Source organism: Colletotrichum tamarilloi (genome assembly GCF_030869305.1).
Source record: "Colletotrichum tamarilloi strain Tom-12 chromosome Unknown Scaffold_4.1, whole genome shotgun sequence".
Lineage (NCBI taxonomy): Eukaryota > Fungi > Ascomycota > Sordariomycetes > Glomerellales > Glomerellaceae > Colletotrichum > Colletotrichum tamarilloi.
This window is the reverse complement of record NW_026849387.1, coordinates 340,491-361,368: the sequence shown is the minus strand read 5'-3', so window position 1 is coordinate 361,368 and position 20,878 is coordinate 340,491. Positions and strand designations below refer to the sequence as shown.

General features: G+C 52.2%; 8 protein-coding genes across 8 annotated transcripts; 7 read left to right on the top strand and 1 right to left on the bottom strand.

Annotated features, from left to right (window-relative positions):
- Nucleotides 1-379: 379 nt before the first annotated feature.
- CTAM01_01766 (MOZ protein represents a chromatin-associated acetyltransferase) lies at nt 380-1,714 on the top strand (the record flags this gene model as incomplete). Its single annotated transcript, XM_060517807.1, has 2 exons — nt 380-1,369; nt 1,436-1,714. The coding sequence occupies 2 exons, from the start codon at nt 380-382 to the stop codon at nt 1,712-1,714; spliced, it is 1,269 nt and encodes a 422-aa protein (XP_060387341.1).
- Nucleotides 1,715-2,773: 1,059 nt separating this feature from the next.
- CTAM01_01765 (uncharacterized protein) lies at nt 2,774-3,142 on the top strand (the record flags this gene model as incomplete). Its single annotated transcript, XM_060517806.1, has 1 exon — nt 2,774-3,142. One exon carries the CDS (start codon nt 2,774-2,776, stop codon nt 3,140-3,142), a length of 369 nt encoding a protein of 122 aa, XP_060387340.1.
- Nucleotides 3,143-4,855: 1,713 nt separating this feature from the next.
- CTAM01_01764 (uncharacterized protein) lies at nt 4,856-5,116 on the top strand (the record flags this gene model as incomplete). Its single annotated transcript, XM_060517805.1, has 1 exon — nt 4,856-5,116. One exon carries the CDS (start codon nt 4,856-4,858, stop codon nt 5,114-5,116), a length of 261 nt encoding a protein of 86 aa, XP_060387339.1.
- Nucleotides 5,117-6,253: 1,137 nt separating this feature from the next.
- On the top strand, nt 6,254-6,637 carry CTAM01_01763 (uncharacterized protein; the record flags this gene model as incomplete). Its single annotated transcript, XM_060517804.1, has 1 exon — nt 6,254-6,637. The coding sequence occupies one exon, from the start codon at nt 6,254-6,256 to the stop codon at nt 6,635-6,637; it is 384 nt and encodes a 127-aa protein (XP_060387338.1).
- Nucleotides 6,638-9,005: 2,368 nt separating this feature from the next.
- On the top strand, nt 9,006-9,494 carry CTAM01_01762 (uncharacterized protein; the record flags this gene model as incomplete). Its single annotated transcript, XM_060517803.1, has 2 exons — nt 9,006-9,382; nt 9,437-9,494. The coding sequence occupies 2 exons, from the start codon at nt 9,006-9,008 to the stop codon at nt 9,492-9,494; spliced, it is 435 nt and encodes a 144-aa protein (XP_060387337.1).
- Nucleotides 9,495-11,511: 2,017 nt separating this feature from the next.
- Nucleotides 11,512-12,090, top strand: CTAM01_01761 (uncharacterized protein; the record flags this gene model as incomplete). The annotated part of the gene is made up of 1 exon (XM_060517802.1): nt 11,512-12,090. The coding sequence occupies one exon, from the start codon at nt 11,512-11,514 to the stop codon at nt 12,088-12,090; it is 579 nt and encodes a 192-aa protein (XP_060387336.1).
- Nucleotides 12,091-14,167: 2,077 nt separating this feature from the next.
- On the top strand, nt 14,168-14,533 carry CTAM01_01760 (uncharacterized protein; the record flags this gene model as incomplete). The annotated part of the gene is made up of 1 exon (XM_060517801.1): nt 14,168-14,533. The coding sequence occupies one exon, from the start codon at nt 14,168-14,170 to the stop codon at nt 14,531-14,533; it is 366 nt and encodes a 121-aa protein (XP_060387335.1).
- A 1,270-nt stretch (nt 14,534-15,803) lies between these two features.
- Nucleotides 15,804-19,848, bottom strand: CTAM01_01759 (endo-beta-1,6-glucanase; the record flags this gene model as incomplete). Its single annotated transcript, XM_060517800.1, has 7 exons — nt 15,804-16,529; nt 18,325-18,395; nt 18,446-18,878; nt 18,926-19,120; nt 19,170-19,221; nt 19,271-19,338; nt 19,387-19,848. 7 exons carry the CDS (start codon nt 19,846-19,848, stop codon nt 15,804-15,806), a joined length of 2,007 nt encoding a protein of 668 aa, XP_060387334.1.
- Between the last annotated feature and the right edge of the window lie 1,030 nt (nt 19,849-20,878).

Sequence of the window (20,878 nt, the reverse complement as noted above, 5' to 3'; positions counted from 1 at the left end):
TCGACGCCCAGTGTAAGCCAGATTGTGTAAGTCGTAGTCCTCGGCAGATTTTCCGCATCTTCGGAAACGGACCCGACAGCGAGGTCGGCATCGGGGTTACCTTGGACAAGCGGCAGGGGATCCACCCAATGACATCAGGGGGAAACAGCTCCCTCTAGACGCCGGCATTAAACGTCGGGTTCCTGAGCTTAGCCTTCCGACACACTGGACCCCGTGCCCCCCCACACGTACCATCGTGGAGATTAAACCTGAACGGGTGTATCCGCTGCCATTTTACTTTCCCATTTCCATCACCCCCCAAATTTCCCAATTCTTTTTTTCTCCCTACAAAACCACCACGACCACCACACACCTACACACATTTACACACACACACACGATGCAGCCTGCACGATTAACGTTTCTGTATCCGCACCTTTTCCGAACGATACGCCTCAGCGAGACAACGACGGCGACGACGAGCCGCGCGGCGTCGAAATCATGTCGGAGACGGGGACCCGCCGAGGCTCGGAGACGGGGGTACGCCGCGTTCGCGCCTACGCCCGGGGCGCAGCAGTCGGGTTTCGCGCCGAGACACGGAAAGGGGGTTGAGCCTGTGTCTGCGACAGCGACGACAACGACAACACCGGCGCCGGCGCCGGCGGGTGATGGAAAGGAGGCGAGTCCCGGGCAGGCTGCGGTCGGTGCGTCCAAGGGGGCGAGTGACGACGGCGTAAATCCCAAGACGGCGGCAGCTTCGGCGACGGCGACGGCCTCGAATTCGGCGGAGAATAGCGCGGCCGACGCTACGGGTGCCGCCTCTGGAGACCAACAGCAGCAGCAGCAGCAGCAACAGCCCGAAGAGGCGGAGGAAGCCAAAGCCGCAAAGCAGGAGGCCCGCGACCAGGCGAAGAAGAGCGGGCCCCTCGAGGCGATCCTGCACATGGGACCCCCCGAAGAGGTCGCCAAACAGCACCCGCACATGGCGCCCCCGCCCTACGTGCACCACTTTGACAGCTACTCGCTCGTAAAGGACCTCGAGGGCGGCGGGTACAGCAAGGACCAGGCCATCACGCTGATGAAGGCGATCCGCGCGATCCTGGCCCAGAATTTAGATGTGGCGCAGGAGAGCCTGGTGAGCAAGAGCGACGTCGAGAACGAGACGTACCTGTTCCGGGCGGCGTGCTCGGAGCTGAGCACCGAGGTGAAGAACAACCAGAAGCTGGCGGACGAGGAGATGCGGCAGAAGAGGACGCTGCTGCAGCACGAGGTCGATATCTTGACGCAGAGCCTGAACCAGGAGCTGCTGACGCTGAATGATAATGTGAGGGGTATGTTTAACGATCGCAAGATGGCGGTGAGGGAGGAGCAGAAGGCTGGTGATAGTGTGGTGAGTGCCCCTTTTGTTTTCTGATCCTTCTCGAAGATTGAGTATGGTCGTACTGATGGTGACCAGATCCAACAAATTAACTACAAAATCAGCCTCCACCTAAGCAGCGACGCAAAGTCCGAGATTGAGGGCCTGCGGTGGATCTTGATCCGGCGGTCGGTGATTGGGATCCTGTTCATGGCGGTGTTGACGCTGGGCACGCTGCGGTACGGGACGTACGTGAGCCATTCGAAGCAGGCCGAGGCGGAGAGGATGAAGAAGCAGGCCGAGATGATTAAGATGGCGGACGGGAAGAGGGATCATAGCTCTTCTCCTGATGCGGCGGAGATTCTGGCAGCGAATTGAGGAGGGCGTAACAGGTGAAATGAGCAGGAAGATGGAAGAAGGGGCCGTGGAGGAGGGAGAGGATCGAGGAGTGAGGAGCAGGTGAGAAGCGAGAGGGCGAGGTCGTCATATGAGGCTGGCGTGATAATACCCCATAGACTTGCACATTTAGAAATGGCAAGGTTGCTAAGTACCGATATTGCCAACGCGTGATGATTCCACTCTTAGCCAGCACGGGAGCTGCTGTTCCCAAGCAGCAGCTGGAAGCCTTATGGATGACTGCAGCAGTCCGACGACGCCTGGTAGGTGGCAACCCCGGTCCAACTCTTTGGGGGTAGGTGGCTTGATCACGCATGGTAGATTTGGCACATCCTTCCCCGATGAATGGTTCCTTGGTGCCCCCGTCGTTGCGTACATGGGACGGCAACGTGTTTGCTGACTTGGATACGAACCTTCAACCAGATCACCTTTCGAATAGTCCAGTCCGACGATGGTGGACTGTGCCGTGCTCAGGACATATGGGCAGCCCCCGCATGATATTCGGCTACTCCAAATTCCTGGAATGAAGTATGTGGCAGTATGCCAGTGGCTGGGGAGGGCAGAACCAACCAGGTTATGAACAGGTGAAACACCAACCAATCGAATGACCAACCAGCCAGAATGGCCAACCAGCCAGAATGGCCAACCAGCCAGAATGGCCAACCAGCCAGAATGACCAACCAACCAGAGTGTGAACAGGTGAAGCAGACTGGCAAGTTGAGGCTAACTGGCGACGCTGCCTATCTAAGTTGGACCGACACATAAGGCTCAGACCAACCGACCGTGATTGGACGCCATTTGATGTACCTTTCGGAAGGGATATAGAAATTCAATTCACGATCCTCACCTGCCTTCCTTACCTGCAGCGTTGATTCGACTATAAATGATGGCGGGCCGTATCATCAAATTTTCTCGCACGAAGAGGGCAGATACGCCAACTCTAGCTTACAACCTCGTTCCGCTGATAATCTTCAATTTGGCGGTCTTAGTATATGATTTAATAAGGGCGATACTTCGTAGAATTGAGGAGACAGCATCACAATGCCTGTTGCCCGAGCTGAAGCACCCTCTAGGTTCTATTGCAAAGAACCCAGTTGCGACCGCACGTTTTCCACTCAATCCAATCTCAAAAGACATGTCCAGTCAAAACATGGCACGCCGGTTCAGATGCCTTGCGGCAAGGACCTACCAAACCATACGTCGAACACAATGCGCCACCAGAAGTCTTGCGGGAAATGTTTCGCCGTCCTCAGTCAGCACTCGGCCCCTCGGGACCCCAATGGCACCGAAAGCCCTCCAATTTCAATCAGCCATGCCGCTGCGGAGTTCGGTTTCAATCTCGACGCCTATACGGGGAACTTCAATGACATGGAATTTCTCACGGGTGACTACACCTTCGAAATCTATTAAGCAGGCGGTTCTTCAGGATGCGAAAGACTCCGAGAAAGTCTTCTTCATGTGTGTAAAGTAGCCGGGGTGGCATTCGGCACCGGGCTTACCCACGACATGAACTCTTGGCAACGATTATTTTCCTAAGTTGAGATTATTTATTAGGCGTTTGATTGATAGTTGGAACTTGGCGAAGAGCTAGCATCTTCTTGCGTGACGACCTTGTGTGAGCAGACTCGAGCATAGTCTGCTTCTCTATTTCAATACACTACTTAATTACCCATCGAACCAAATTATCGCAACCCAAACCACAATAGCGGACGACTCAAAGATTTCTGTACTGAGTTAATATCGTGCAGTAGAAAACATAGCCTGACACGTACACGGATATTTGAGGAAATCGCAACAGGATGACTTGCCCTGGCCGAGGGTTCGTGTAAGTGAGGTGGGGGCGGGGTCTCGGTGAAGCACGATCGGGTCTCGGTCAATGTTCGGATGGAGTACCCGTTCCGCCGTATCGATCCATGCCCACAGACACAATTACAGTCGGATGGTTGATCTGTTAGCAACGGATGAGTTCAAAGAAGGACTCAAGACGACGGCACCGTTTCCCTGCTCCTCAACCTCATCATAGGTGCTTTTGCTTCTCCGGCGACGAGGTTGGCGGGTGAATCAACATGCTTTACCTCTGAAAGAATACATGCAGGTCTTGATGCAAGGTTTTTATCTTCTGGGAAGTAGGCCGAGGGATGGGCGAAGGCTTATTGGTAACATATTCAGAGACTTGGCAATTTGCTTTCTTTCAAGTTGGCGGGCCGGAAGAGGAATTTGATTTCGGCGCCTGATTTGGCTTGAGAAAGCGGTAGGAGACTGCGGAGGCCGGGGCGGAGGCGGCATGGGGGAAGTGGGACAGGGGAGGGGGCGTAGACGGAGAGAGGGCAGTAGGAGGTACTCAGGAGGAGCGAGCAGCAAGCGAAGCGCAAGTGAGGAGCGAGAGGATGAGGCTGTCTGATGTGACTGGTGTAATACCCATAAACTTACATAATTGAAAATGACGTAGAATCAAGGAGGTCTTCTGTTCCCAAGCTGGTCATCGCGACATGAATCTTTCAAGCCAAAACGGTTCAACCCACCGACTATTAGATGGAAACAACATCGAAGAGTCCAGGCTAAGGCGCCTGCCTATATGGTCATCTGCTCTGTCATTGGCTTGAGGCTTCGATCTGCCTTACTACGTAGACCAAGTACGTGAAGAGCGGTTGCTACTGACGAATCGATCGGTAGCCGGTACCCGCCTTTGCAGAAGAGGGGCAGCGGGACAAAGTCATCTCATTGGATCTCGCGGAGGTCGGTACCTTGTCCAGGTCAGTTTAGTGCGTGGAAGGTGAAGGTGACAGGGGGGTTATACCAGGCCTGTGAGACATGCTATGCATGTCTAGGTCGTTGACATGTTTTGTCTAGGTAGTTGATGTTGAAGCCTGGCCCAGCGAATAGCAGAACAGAGAGTTTGCCAAGCCAATGACTTTCATCGGTCCCTGATGGGGAGGCTCGCGATCCTCACTTGACTTTCAAGACGTCGAACACATGTATAAATGATGGCCAAGTCATCAGCTTTTCACTGGCGAGAAGAACAGACACGCAACATCCAGCTTCCAACTTCGTCTCCCGTCTACAAATCGATAGCCCTCATCTTTGATTGTCTGGTTCCAATAGAAGGGAACTGCCAACATCATCATGTCTAATAAGGCATCGAGACCCCTCTCCAAGCTATGCTGTCTAGAGCCTATCTGCGCAATGAGGGTCTTTTCCACTCAATCCAATCTTAACAGGCACATGAGGTCCAAGCATGGTCCATCAGTTCCTGTGTTCTGCGGCAAATTACTACCAAACCACTCGTCGAACGTCAAGCGCCACATGAACACTTGTCAAGACTGTCTCGCAGCTATGAAACTCATGATGAATATCATGGCAGACAACGTTGCAGGGGACCCTTAGTCGGTGGAATATTTGGGGTGCAGTGCAGTTGGGGAAGTCGAGTCTGTGCCTATGAATGGTGGGGGCAGCTGTTGGCACTAAACTTACCAACGACATGGAGCCTTGGATGGGGCCTCTCTTTTCGTCCCCTCCCGTCAGCTTGGAAATTTCTATTGCACGCCTCCTCGGTGCCTCTCGAGGGGAGAACTTGCCATTCTTGTGTGCCGGACGCACGTGAGAAGACGGAAACACGATTTTCCACATCTGTCAATGCACTACGTACCTTACAACGTGTATATGCATCAAGCGAATTGCCGTATACCAAGCCAAAAAAGAGCCTCGAGGCGATATGAACGCTCCAATTTCTGTGCTGGCGTAAATGTTCAGAGTGAATGCCTAGCATAGTCTAGCATTCGACGGGCAACGTGAAACGGAGGCGAACATTGTGGCTGGCCGTGACAGAGCGGTATGAGTGAGGTAGACGTGAAGCCTCTGTGAGGTCCAGGGTGTGCTGAGAATTTGGTGGCCGTGGCTCATGTGGCTAAGTATTCTACCCTAAGTTCATCCGTATCACTCCATACAAGCTAGAGGGATCGGTAATTATAGTTAGGTGCCTGGTGAGGTTCTCGAGACAGAAATTAGGGACAACCTATGACCGATACGGCAAGATAAGACATCGTGGAAGACGGCTTTCCAATGGACTTGCCCGGGCTACGGGACGAAGAAGGTAGTGCTGCATAACGACAGGGAGCCCTTGTACGACGGCGGCCTTCATGGAGGGTTGAATCGACATTTCATTGGGCCCCATTCTCCGTCGTCTGTGGTGGAAAACGCTCTGGCGTACGGATACAAGGACGCAACTCCTCCAGACTGGACAAAAATGGCCCTGTGTTATAAGTGATGTACAATGTCCGCGAATGCGCTTTTTGGGCGGGATCGCCAACTCAAAAAGAGGCGATCACCATGTTGTAAGGAAGGGAAAACGCTCTTGATCCTCATGTATCGAGAACGGCTGAATATAAGAGGATAATGATTTCATCAGCTTTGCTGAAGATGGCAGCAGACACACGAGTTCTCCTTCTCAATTTCTTAATACCACATCGATAGGCCCAGTCACTGATCTCTCGAGTCCCGTGGCAGCAAAACGCCTCAAACACCATGTCCGACCAGGAGGCTAGGTCCGTCTCCAAACTAGCTTGCGAGGAGCCCGGCTGCAACCTCAAGACTTTCTCCACTCGGTCCAACCTCATCAGGCATAATAAGTCTAAACACGGCCAAAAGGTTCGAATGCCTTGCGGCAAGAACCTACCAAACCACGCATGCAACTGCCGACGTCATAAGAAATCCTGTCAAAAGTGTCGTGCAGCTCTTGTCCAACCCTCGACACCAGAAGTACACGACAATCTCGGGCCCTCTATTCATGCCACTGAGATCACGACGTTCGATCTCGCCCTCGAAACCTACGCGGGAGGCCCCGACGCCATGGGTGATATCATGGACGGCTTTTATTTCGAAGCCCACCCGTCAGAGAATCATCATTAGGACTTCAGAATCTGGAACCGCTGCTCATCTTAAGTACGCAGAAAAAGTACGACTCAGGGCGCAAATCATCACGGAAGAGGGAATTGAGACTTGTGTGCTGAGATTGTGGCCATTTCACGTCACGGGGGAGAACCATTCATTCCATTTGTAACTAGGAAGCAAGGCTTGTGTATGGGCTCCGTAGCCTAATGAATATGGATGTCTATCGATCTTCATACGCTTGACCAAATATCGGGTGTGATAAGATTCATTTTCAATGCATTTACAAGCTCTCATTATAATGAAAGAAAACTGAGAATGAGAAGATGGCTCTTAGCAGTGTGTATGAATTCCCGACCGAAAGCCCGTGTAAGTTAGGAAGGTAGAGTTGGAGTGTGGTGGGGTTTCGGTGCACCTGCGCTGGAGAGGCACAGCGATCCAATCCCCAGTGAGATAGGGCAGCCACGTTCGTGCCACAGACAAGCTTCTACAGTGGAGAATTACCCGGCACAGATGGACTGGCAGAGCCTAGCCCCCGGAGAAAATTGACTGTTGTCCACCAGTCTAGCAACATTGAGGTTTCCAAGCCAACTAAATGCCGCTTCTTTCGCCCATTGGATATCTCTGTAGCATGTTTCTGACTTCTATCGTTGGCATATTTCCATGGATCGCTGACAGAGTAAGGACCAGAGTTTGAACGTGTGGTAGTATAGTTGGTAGTTAGCCAGGGGTCAGATAGCTATATCGTGCCAAGCACGCAACCTCATCAACAGAACTTCCGACACCGCTTTCCCTTTTATTAACAACGTTTCCGGCAAGGCGGCTAGAGTCGTAAGGAAGACAGGACGCAGAAAAAGGTGCCGGTAGCTAGCGATAGGGCACAGTGCGTACCCTTACACAATCATGCCCATCTACCTTAAGGTTGTCTCTCCTGCGACCTCTGTACCTTAGACCCAGGCTTGCCGGCACATACCTTCGTACTGACGTATGAGGTGAGTTTGGGTGAGTATGTCAGATGTGGCTGGTGTGATATGAGCATGCACATGGCATGTGAGCCTTTAAGTGACAGCACCAGCCACATCTAAAGCTCGCCAATTCGATCGAAAGCTTGGCTTGTACTCAACACGGTCCAGTCCGGTGGTTGCCATTCATAAGTAACGACATCAAGACTCGGGATTCCAGAGTATGAAATTTGCTATGTGGCAGCCGGTAGCTTAGTCTACAGTGACGCTTCTTGTCATGTTTCTTGGTTCCTGACCTCAGGCTACGGATTTGCTTGAGCGAGGTGGGCCACAGCGTTACCTAGTAGAGCTCTCGAGGCACCCTTACATGAGCGAGGCACTCTTGCGAAAGGTATTGGCTCGCAAGGCTCGGTAACTCTGTTGGAAAGGTTCCCGAGTCCCAGCAGCTCCCGGCGTTTACTCTTGTCACCAACATTCGGTCCCATGGCAACCCAATCAGGAGTCCGACGGCTGGAGCTGTGACTCGAGAGCATCGCACGGGTACGCTAGATCACGATGTCCATCACTGCACCCCTTTGAGCCTCAGGGGCGTCCTGGATGCGTCTCATGTCGCACGAGCTTCTGGGTTCGTTCTGGACGATACCCTGCAGCAAGCCGAAAATTGAGATCCAGCGGCCAGGAACCTTTCGAGCTCGCCAATATGGAGGTATTCTGTTTGACTTTGACTTGAGAGGCATACTTGGCGTATCCACCCAGAAGGTTGAGGGGCCATCTGTTTGTCCGCTAGTGCTGAATGGGCCTGGGTCGGAGACCTCTTTTGAAAGGCATGGGTGTGAAGCATAGGATTTGGAAATGAGCGGTGGGGGGAGGTTGGTCCTTTTCCCATCAGAGTTAATATCTGATTGGGTGACAACAGTAACAACAATCACGTGGCAGCGTGAATCTGGCAGGCTTGTGTACATTTATTTCGTCCTCCGGATGGGATGTATGCCACTCCTCGAATCCACGACTCCCAGAAGGTAAGGGCAGACACACACCCCCGGGAAGGCACCACACACACTCCCGGGAAGGCACCACACACACCCCCCGGAAGGCGTTACACTCCCCCCAGAAGGGTTACATTCCCCCCCAGAAGGGGAGGGGAAACTCGCGCAGCACACCCCCCCCCGCCAGAGACAGCTTTTCCTTTCTCTCTTGCCGAAGAATCCCGCGAGAGCAAAAGAGAGAGAAAAGTGCATTCCACCTGTGGCACTCAGCAAGATTCGATACCCTTCAGACTCGCAAAAGGCAGTATATATAAAGCATGGCTGTCACCAGCTTTCCTAGTGATAGAAGCGGGTGAGCAGCGTCTAGCTTTCGACCTTTTCTCTCCATTCTAGATCAGCAGTCCTCATATTTCATGCCCAAATAGCAGCGGGCGACTCAAGATGCCTGTTCTCAAGGTTGTAGTTACCCCAAAGTTGCGCTGCGAAAAGTCTGGCTGCGAGCTCACCAAATTTACCACTCGATCCAATCTTAAGAGGCACACCCAGTCCAAACACGGCACTGCCATCCCCATGTCCTGCGGTAAAGCTCTTCCAAACCATAAGTCAAACATAAAGCGCCACCAGAAGTCATGTGGGAAATCTTGTATGGCTCTGGACCAGCTTTCTGCCCCCACTGAGCAAGTCAGCTTCGAATCACCTACAAGTGCGACAACCGCTGCCACTGAGACCACGAACTTTGATTTCGACTACGGCTTCTATCCAGAAGAGACCGGCGAAATGGACTTTCTCATTGCCGACCTCCCTTTTGGGGATCATTGGTCAGAATTCCCGCCCCTAACACGACCGAGTCTCTCAATGACTGATGAGTGTAGTCAAGTAAGACGTGAGCACGGAGCTCCTCACGAGGAGGAGCAGCCGCGGGAACTCTGAAATTGACAGGGGACTTGGGATGAACCGTGGTCGTCCGATACCCCGTTCAGAGTTGGCTTTCTTATGTGTAACTACGTTTTACCCAATCGTTCTTTGAAGACACAAAAATACAATTCTGCCACTTGCAAAAGACTGGATAAGCTAACAAAGGCTTCGGCACGCCCCGGTGACTTGATGTATTAGTGAGCCCCACCAAATAAGAAATCGGGTCACCATCCAACGGCCGGTCTAAGACCAGGTAGGCCCGTGTATGTGACGTGGACCCCAGCATCCACCAGCGAGAGGTGAGCTCTAAATTTGTCATCGACCCTTAACGTCAGATTCCGACAGCTTGTGTGCGGGTGTTCGTAGTTGAGGAACGACGTCCTTAATTTGCATGCGCTCTTACTAGAAGCAATTATTTGTACTAATATACAGTCATCTGGGGGACTGCAATCACCTCTCCTACGGCAAATTTGGGTGCAAAATGTTACAGATATTCCAGTGGGGAAGAAGTCCGGTACCAGCCAACAAGGCTTCGGATACAGGCTTATACCGCAGTCTGATGTTGTATGGAAGCTTCCAAGCCGTCCAGCCTGCAAGTTAGGTTCTTTATGGCAGCAATTGATTCAGCCGAAGATAAGATGATAGATAAGAAACACAGGACTCGAGGAGAAGCTGGCGAAGTATTAGTACTGCTGCGCATCCCGACGAATACCTCCCGCCGGCCTGTGAGGTCATTGGTGAAGTGGTGGGGTTGGCTGGCTTGGCATTCTCTTGACAACCGTGGACGATGCGGTTGTAGGTGCCGCCGGCGCCGGTGCTATCCAAAAACCTGACATTGGAGGCCAGACACTAACCAGGTACGTAGATGAGCAGAGCGTTCGTGTCAAGTGCAAATTGTAACCGCTTCCCCAAGACCGGGCATGCGACGTCAGGTGTGGGGCCGAGTCCTCATAACTTCAGGTGCACCCTCTTCTTCTATCGTAGCCCAGCACCAACGAAATGATCGCCACACTGAGGACCTGATGTTGGCAGGTTTCACATATTTTCGTTCTCTGAACCCACGAAGCCATTGAAGTTGACTTCACACTGAGGACTGGCAACAACCAGGGGCTATAACCTTGTCATTTCCACTCCTACGAAATCTAGCGGAAGCACCGCTTCGTACGTCTACCTATCGTCGAGAAGATGTCCTTGTCATATGATGGTTTTTGAGGCGTCTGAGAATGTTGACGTTCCATTCAGCGTCTGGCAAACGCGGCATCCGAAAGTAAGGGTTGCTTTAGCCTGCAACTTTACAACAAGACTATATAAGTAGTGACGAAAGAAGGGGTTTTTGTATTCGTTCAGTTCGATATTTTCTCTGTCTTTTATGTCATTTATTGCCGTATTCCACCTTCAACGAGACCTCGTCGTTGCGATTGTCGAATGCACGATGTTCCGACTGTGTAATGAGAGAATCGGCGTCGACACATCAGAGACATATACGCACGCAATCACAAAATCCATCCCAGCATCGGAGAAGCGCTCCTCAACATCTGGATGTAAAAATGACCAGAATCAGAGGTGCGATTGACCCAGTGCTGCGTGGTCCCCCATGCAGTCCTCAGCTGGCGAAACTCAGGGGTTGAACTTCACTTCGAATGGTGTGGCTTCCAGGCAAATCATTCCAGCATCAGATTTGTGCAATCCTCAGGAGTCTGCATCTTGTCATTGGGTCTGACTGCGCACTCTAGTCCGATCCTCACCAGGCTTTGCGCGGTTGGCTCCTTTCCCACGTCCGGTCAATCGCATACCTACGTACCATGAGGGAACCCATTGCGGCTATAAGGCCGTGACCATAGCCAGCCATAGCTTCAATTTGATTCCCATTACTTTCTGATACTCTGTCCATTCTTACTACTGTCTTTTGCACTCAGTCATCAAGTCATTCCTTAATCCGTTGTTTGAGGTAGCCTAATCTTCTGTTTCTCCTACCTGCAGCTGGCTGCATTCGACACCCCAAAAAAGACTCCAGCACCGCCAGTGGCCTATCATGCCTACCGAGAAGAAAACCCCGAAAATATCTTTACTCGAGTGTGGACATCCAGACTGCGGTGGCAGGAAGTTCAGCGATCAGTCGAATTTCAACAGACACCAGAAAAGCGTCCACGGCGACGAGGTCCTGATGTATTGCGGCAACTCCATCAGAGATCGCTCTGATAACATAAAGCGGCATCAAAAGAACTGTGGAGTTTGTAAGCAAACCCTGGGGACACCTCAGATCGCTGTTGGCAACGAATCTGGGCCAGAGATAACGTCCAATGTCAACATTCAGGGCGCTGAACCTCAGTACGCCGGCGTCCCACAAAACAGCTATCAGCAACTCTGGATGCAACCCTTTCAGGAGGGCCAACAGCATGGCTATCGCGACGGCTGGCAGACCGGCTGGCAATACGGCCAGGATGCCTACCAGTCCGGCTACACGTATGCCTACCAGTATCTCCAGCAGAGCCAACAGCAGACTACACAGCCACTGGACGGTCTTCAGCAAAACTACCAAGGCGGCTACCAGACTGGTTACCAGCTTGGCTACCCGGAAGGCTACTATAATGGGTACTACCAGAGTCATTAGCATCACGACCAGCATCGCGGCTAGCATTGCAACTAGCATCACGATCAGCGTTACGACCGGCATTATGACCAGCATTATGAGCAGCATTATGAGCAGCATTAAGACCAGCATTATGACCAGCATTACGACCAGCATTACGACCAGTATCACGAACTGAATGACGATCGGGACGGCCATCAGTAAATGGGGCAGGCCTCCATCTACTGAGGCTTTATTTCCCGATCAGTAGTTGAAACGGCCTTCCTAGCGATCAAAAACCAATTTGTGTGGACATTTGGAGATGCATACGCGCGGTAGAATGGAAAGGAATCAGATTCGCATACAGAGGCATTGTCGTTATCATTGCATAGCCGTGCGTCTTTTATGGTATATCATTGTTTGTTACGGGAATTTTTGGTTCACCAGGATTTGACATCGATAATGAATACTTGTTTCCCCCTAGAAATACCATGGTGCAGTTGCGGGTGACAAAGCATATCCTCTTCGATTCGTGTGAGATATTGCGAACACGATCGGCGAAACTATAATTTGATTCTCTCCATCTAACTTGAATCAAGAAGCCTTCCATAGGGTACTCAAATGGCCCAGTGTCTCCCTACGTTGTGTAGCGTTAGCCTCGGAATCCACCAAATGCGGCCTACGTACTCCGTAAGCACGAAGGTGGTTGAACTGGAAGAACCTTAAAAGACAGGGGATCTAGAATCCGAGGATGGGACGGGACGTTTCCAGCGCTAGGGTAATCCACATACAGGGGGCCCCTGCGGGACACACCCGGACACGCACGGACACATCATGGGTCCAGGATCAAGTGAATGGTTGTGATTAAACCGCGTCTTCTGGTCGTGCCATCGTGTCAGCAGCTTTGTTTTTAGCTCTTCTCTCATCTCAGACTTTCGGTACCATCACTATCTCCTAGACGTACTGACTATAGAGCTTGACATCCGGCATTGCGATGATGCGGTCATCCTAATGGACAGGATTAATGCAAGGCAGTAGAGGCTCTCCAGGATGCTCGCCAAGTAGAGCTTCACAAGATTCATTCTTGGATTCTTTACTGTACTCTGATATCCGCGAGGGGAAACTACCAACAACAGCGCGAACCAGAATGAGTGAAGGAATACTAGCAGATGGTATACAGACTAGACAATTTGTCCCCCTCTCCGTGGCATCACAATGGTTACATGCCAGCGTTCTTGGTCTCGCTGACCTCCAGAATATTTTGAAAAACAGACTGAAGGGTCTTCTCCAAAGAAAGCTTTCTCTCTCGAGGCCAGTCTGGTAGTCTTGACTCAAAATCCAAGCCCTGATACTGCAGACGGCTGTCTTTGATGTGTTAATGAGATCTTTGGAAATTATGTTAAGTAGCAAGGTAAGACGCGCCAACCCATAAGAGGCTTGATATATCAGTTGTCTGCAAGGGTCATATTACGCCAAACAACCTGTCCACTCAGCCTCGTGGACCTCACGCCACCAACTCAGGTAATCGCAGCGTTCATGTCAAGGAGGGCGAGAGAAGGTAAGAAAAGTGACATGCGGCGGTTTCCTTAGCTCAGGCGGATACATACGAAGCTAGGTAAGCAAGCGGTCCTCCCCTCTGTGCCCACACTGCCATTGGTCGTTGCATATTTCCCATTGTCGATGATGGCTGCGGCCGCAATTGTAACCAGTAGCAATGAGCCGCCAACCCCCTAATAGAAGGTCTTGGAAGGTCTCATGGCTTTTTCTTTTGGAGCGAAAGGCGATGGGGCGGATCATAGTATCTTGGATGCGGCACTGAGAGCCGTCACCGGCGGTGCACAACTTTGAATTGACACCCACATCACCAGCAAATGGTATACCTCCTCTTTCTATTGAAAGTTGTTAATGACTGATGGTAGCGTCTTTGTCACTCCCTCTACGACATGGAGACTCGCACTCCTCAATTCTCTAGGTATATAAACAAGTGCGAATACGTCCACCGATTTCCTTTTGAAGATGGAGATGACACACCAAGCTATTCTTCTACCTGAGTTTTTAGATCAAGATCAACGACCCTACTTATTCTCTGAGCCGGCGGAAGCAAAAAGCTTATTTCACCATGCCTGCCGCAGATACTAAGGCGAAGTTGCGCTGTGAAGCACCCGGCTGTGTCAGAGCCTACTCGAGTCCCTCCAACCTCAAAAGACACATCAACTCTAAGCACAGACAGGCTGTTCAGATGTCATGCGGCAAATCCTTTCCGAACCACCAGTCTAACATCAAGCGCCACAAGAAGACCTGTGGCTGCACGGTCCTAGTTCAGCCTCTAGTTCCCGCTGGAGGGACTGACCCTGGCATACCTACGACTGCCACCGCCAATACGATGACGACGCCGACCTTCGACGATACTTTCGATCTGATATTGAATGACTTGAAAGATGCTTACCATCCCGTGGACAACAACTTATTCGGGCAATTCCAGTGAGAAAATTGTCAGTTGGGTTGCGATACCGTACGGCTGGTACCTACCTAACTTAAGTAAGCTACTCAAGGCTGGAGAATCCTTGGTGGGATGCCAGACCACAAAGCTGAATGTCAGCATGAGCAACAACAGCTAACTCAAGACCAGGGACTCTCGCATCCACACTTCCCTTGACCTGAAGGCTTTTACAAAACCACCGAAGTTCTTCAAGGTGGATCCGCCGTACTTTCCATGCTTCGTTGCGTAGCAAGCGGTCTGCCGATTTCCTTTGGGGGTCATTGGGGTGCTGTGTCTCCGAAGCATGAAGCTGATGGTTTATCGGTTGATGGGGCTATTGAGTTTAAGACAATAACAATCTTCGCATTTCTGAGTTTCCGTCAAAGTCTTGAAGTAACTGAAAGAAGATCCAGACTGCCTTACTCTGATACAGCTGGTTCTCAGTGCTTGGGATCCACAGTCCATGTAAGTGCCTGGTGGGGTGATCGCTTACGTGATTGATCTACCCCGCCATTTCATCGTTCGGCCGCCCGGGATACAGACCTCAGACAACAAGCTTCAGATTCTTACTGTACTTGTGCAGCATATAGCTTCAAGTGCAATGATGGCTTCTCTGTATCAGTGATCGGTGCGAACGAACTTGAGAAGGGATGGTCATTGAAGCTCCTCGTCAAGAGAGAACGTTCCCGCCGATGTCATTCCCAACAGGGGCGGCTCATGCACAAGGGTCCCTGGCAAAAATCCTATCAGGGGTCACCTGAGAAGATCAGATGAATGCCGGTGGTCTGGTAAGAAGGCTGATCAGATTCGGAAGTTTATCCAGACGAGTGCTTCCAGAATATGGGTTGCCTCCCGCTTTCCTGGCTTCGGGAATTGTCCCGAATGAGATCGGGCTTTGAAAAAAGCCGCAGGATACGATATACTCATGATACGACAACACGCCAAGCATGATACTGGTATTATGCCCTAGACTGGGGCTAAGCCCGATAGAGTAGGATAGCACGACAGCCGTGATATGAAGGAACATCAACTAACATCATAATGGAGAAGAAGGACTGTCCAGTGTTCTTGATGTAGAGTTTATTAGGATTAACTATTGAAACTTTTGTTGTACTCCATCAACCAGGAGGTAGACCATTATTATCAGTCGTGTCGGAACTCAGACCAAAGACAATGCCAGAGTTGCTATCGTGTGGTTATTGCAGAGCCGATCATGTAGCTCGAGCTTCTCTGCACAGCCGAAGCTGGGAACCAGTGAGCTCTTTCCATGAATGTCTTAGGCCCACTCGCGGTACACATCGACAGCCTCACAGGTAGGGTTGGAAGCCGGGCCGGCGGTGATCCAGACGAGGGAGCGGTAGTAGTAGTTGCCGACAAAGGTGTAGCAGACGTGCCATCGGTAGTACGCCTCGTCACCATAGGGAGCTTGCGAGCCAGCGACGGCCTTGGAGTCGTCCGCGCGAGAGTAGATGAAGAGCTTCTCGTTCTCGTCAAAGCCGAGGGTGAAGAGGGCGGTGTTGCCGGGGGAGAAGATGGGAATGGCGCCGTTGCTAACGATTTGCAGGTTGAGCATCATGCCTGAGGAGACTGGGTCGCCGTTGCCGATGGGCTGGTTCCAGGTCAGGGCGCCGAGGAGGTGGCCATTGTAGTCAGACTGGGTCTCGTTGAGGAAGTAGTTTGTGTGGGTCGTGGGGCGGTTGGCTTCCTGGACGGGCTCCGTGGTCTCGGGGCAGAGACCAGCTTGACCGGCGCCGGAGTGGCACGAGGCGAGGTAGGTCTCGCCGGAGCCGCCGGTGCAGGGGGTGAACTTGAGCCAGAAGGGTCTGGTCTGGTTGGTGAACTGGGCAGAAGCCAGAGTGGCACCCAGAAGGGCGATGACGTGGGCGGCCTTCATGTTGATGTTCGGTAAGGTGGTGATGATCTTGGTGGTGAAGAAGTAGTAGTTGCTGATGCTGATGATGATGCCGATGAAGACGAGACGAGCCCTGCCTTTATACCTCAACTGATAGAAGGCGTCAGTACATTCGTCTCCGGTCTAATTCATGGGCAAATGCAAGGGAAGTAGGGGACAGTGATTGTCGGAGACTATTCACGTACCTTGAAAGATTTGAGAAATGATGTTGGACACCTTGAGGTTTGGATACGACGTTTGGTGATGCGGGATCTAACCAAGGACGGATGAGATGAGGTTGTAGAAGAGCGGGGTGGCGCGGTTTATATTAAGAGAGACAACTCTGACGACCCTTCTTGCTGCTTCCGGTTCAGCCAGCCTTCTTTCCCGGAGAAACCCTGCTGTCCCTCATTCTTTCCATATGACGGATGATCATGTCGGAAGGATCTGGCGGGAGGGGAGAAAAAAAAAAAAAAAGAGGCGGTCGGGGGAAGGCGGAACCCCGCTAAACATACACGAGCTCCTTAGCCGCATCGTAAAGTTGGTGTCACTTTCCAGGGTGACATGGACGCAAACTAGCAAACTAGGAAGTCTCAAAGGAGCACTGGTAACGTGGTGTCGATCACCGCCCACAATTCGGCTCCGTTGATGGGCACGGAGCTAGCGCAAACGAGCCAGTAAGGGAGGATGCTCCTGTCCTCTGTGAAGCAAGAAATCTGGGGAAACAGCTGCTTCGTCTGATTCTGATCGTCCTTGTGTTTGTTCATAGGGTTGCACCGGGTCTGTCACTCCAGTCAGCCCTCCGTGTACTCCGCCCCGGCAGTGACTGCTCACATTATCAGAACAGCGATACCAAGCAGTCCCACAGAACTGACGATGTTGACGCTTGAGTTTCCCGGCGCAGGATACCCCACACCAAGCCACGCAAACTCTACGCGGGTTCAGATTTCCAAGTTTCCGGCCGTGGGTCAATCTGAAGTAAATGAACGGAAAAGAGGAGCACACGTGGTCTAGAACTATGGGCGGCAGGGCTCGAAGGGAAGCAAGATGTTTGCCTCAAAAAGAAGCTTCACAAGAACCCCACGTTTCCTGCATCGTGGGAATTGAGTTCAAAAATGGCGCTCCCCAAGGCGGGACGGAACGACGCCACACGCACGTCATAGATGACGGTGGTACGGGTTGGGCTTTTCGAGGCTGAACTGTCAGGTGCAACCTTGCAATATCAGGGTGTTTTCAATATGGTGATGCGAGACATTGCGGAAATCCGCTTCAGACTTTGATGTCTTTGATCACAAACTTGTCCCGAGTCCTAAGAGTCATGCGAGGGATTAGTAAGGGCAGAGCTGAATCCCATGTGTAAGTGAGACATGACGTTGGAACCAACGCGGACGTGCCGGCGGGCCGGTTAGGCATCTTGGCTCACTCTTTGACTTGGGTGACTTGGTGGTGAGAAAATAGTCGCGACGAAAGTCAACAGATACGAGAAAAGGGCCGCTTCCAGCTTGACAGGATCAGCATACCCCAGGCCGGAGAATATGGACTTCCACTGCATGATCTCCCACGTAGATGGCATTTTGTCATTGATCCTGCACGCCGGCAAGGTTGATCTCGAGGCCGTTTGCTGACTGGAGACTAGCGGGGGTTGAGGCCTTACTAGATGCGGACGAGACATCAACGCCGCCATCCTGGTTAGGGAATCATGCATGCCGAAAGGGCCGATGATGGGGTGTGCTGTGCGGGTTCGTGCAGGTTACGTTGCTTTTGTGACAAGATGCAGTGGAACTCCGATACGAGGTTGGGCCAGGAGGGTCATTTACACGTTCAAATGCTTATGTATGGAAATATCTACAATGAGAATGCGCAATGCGTCAAATCTTCCGTTTCTCGTCTATGTAGTCAGAGATACCCTCTGACCGCAGACGCCCGAGCTGGCAATCGAGTTCAGGTCCCTGGGAATGACTCCGGCAATAACACCGTCTACATCCTTGTTAGCATACACATCATCAATCACCATAAAGGAAACTCACCTCTGTAGGACCACCGGTAATCACCAAGCTGGGCCTTCCACGTCCAAAACACCCAGCCGGCGGTGTTCTTCTCGTAGGCGTGGACTTGCGCAGCGAACCACTTCTTGTAAAAGTCCTTTTGCGTGTCGCGGTTCCAGTCGTCCGAGTTCTCAATCTCGTCGGGCGGGCTGATGCTCCACTCACCGACAATCGTCGGACCCGAGGCGTCGCCATTGCGGTTGTCGTTGCACGACGTCGAGATGTAGCTGTCGTGCGTCCAAGGCACGTCGTTCTTGTTGGCCCACTTCAGGTAGCGGTGGTCGTCAAACGCGGTGAAGTAGGTGTCGTCGAGGAACTCGGTCGGGTTGCCGGAGCCCCAGAGCGAGGACATCATCTGGATGTGGAAGTAGTTGTTGGCGCTGACGCCGAGGCTCTTTTCGACGTTGCGGATGGCCTGAGGGTGTTAGTGAGGTGGACGAAGTGCAGACTTTGGTGACAAACATTGTAGCCGTTCTTGTAGAACGTGCTGCGGAGAGACTGCACGGAAGAGTCCCAGTTGGTGGGCTCGTTGACGAGTTCGATCGTGCCGACGTTGCGAAGCTCCTTGTTGTCGTGGGCAAGCTTCCTCAAGAACTCGAGGAACTTGACAGCCCGGCCGTATTGGTAGTCATTGTAGAAGCCAGGGGTGTTGGCGAACTGGATGCGGTTAGACGACGGTTGTAAGTCTAGGAACAGGGTGTCTTACTTGACCAGTAAACGAGTTCTTCGCCACTTGAGCACCCGGGGCACCGTGCTGGCTTCTTGTTGTTAGTTTTTGGAAGCGTCTCATGGGGTGAATGAACATACTCCAGGATGATGTAGAATCCGCGGTCACTAGCCCAGCCGCAGAGCCGGATCAAGTACTTGACAGCTCCCTACATCCGGTCAGTCATAGTCACACCATAGATCGTAAGAGGACAAACCCTTGGGAAGTGCTCAGAATTCTGGTCAACCAACGACTCATCCAGCCAGTATCCCACGGGAATACGGATGGTGTTGATGCCGTAGGACATCATCTCATCCAAGTCACCCTCGGTGATCCACGTATCCCAATGCTTCTGGAACGCGGCATCAGATCTCTCCTGGCCCGTGTTCATGACGCAGTCGAACTCGGACTGCTGACCACCGCAGCCCATGTTGTTCCACTCATTGTTGGCGATCCATGGCTCGAAGACGAACAGGGAGCCCAGGTTGACGCCCCTGATCTTGCCGGAAGCCGTCCACCAGCGCTTGCTCACGCCGTCAGAGTCATCGGACGTGGTGTTTTGGTTGTCAAAGAGGCTGAAGCCGCGGGTGTCCAAGAGCTTCCTGCTGCCGTCGTTGGGCAGCCATGCGTGGGCGAGCTGCGTGGTGGCAGCGAGTGCCAAAAGACTGAGGCGGACCATGTTGACAATGTTTGGTGGATTGTCAGGCTTGCGATGAGAGGGATGCAGAGACAGAGACAAAGAAGTGTGGGAAGACCGGCGGTCTTAACAAGCTTTTGATGCCTTCCCCGAGTCTTGCGGGCCGCAACGGTAAACCCCAGGATTCGCCAATGGAGTAAGGAGGAAGGAAAACGAGATTATCCCAGGGGCGCAGCACCCGATGCCGTAGCACCAGCTCTTTTCTTGGGGCCTGGACGCTAATGCAAATGTCGATCGTGAGGGCTGAATAGCTCTAGTGTATTTCGTAGCTCTCCTCACGAAAAGGCCCCCTGTAACTTTGCTTTGTCGGCATCGCTTCACCAAATAGCGGGAGTCTTTCAAGTCTATTTCCAGAGAACGCAAGGGTTGACGGCATCGAGCTGCAGGTGTTCGTCCAATCCATCCAATCCGGACCGATTGGCGACCTCGAGAAACCCTGGTTCCTGCATCGAAAGTCGTCGCTGAACCTCGACAGCCGCACGGGCAAGCAGGATGACGGCAGGGAAATTGGCGGCTGCCTGGAGATGGTCGCTGGGTCCCCCAATTGCCCCCATTGCCTCATCAGGCTTTACGACGGGTTGCTGACTGGCTCTTGGCGGCCATTGGGGAGGATCGAAAGTGAGACGGCCGGCCTAGCCCGGGGGCCAAGTTCGATTGACCTCCTTAATAGGGTTTAGCTCCGGCTACCGGCCATGCTCTCAAGATTCAAAGTTCAAGCTCTCGGGTGGTCGACAGGGGTTTCTTAAAGGGCTGCCTGGCACCTGCAGACTGCAATGTAAGGCACGTAGGTTCTTAGTCATCATGCAAGTGTACAGTCAGCAACCGCACTGCTCTTTTTTTGGTGCAGTCTCACAAACGACAAAACTCGACTTATATCCACCACAAAAAACATCGTGAATCCACCAAAACTCCAAAAAACACATACAACACCAGGTATTCGCTGGTCGTCACCGACCCGACTACTAATCCGGCCCTCATTGGCTTATCTATGGGAGAGCGGACGGGATCCCGA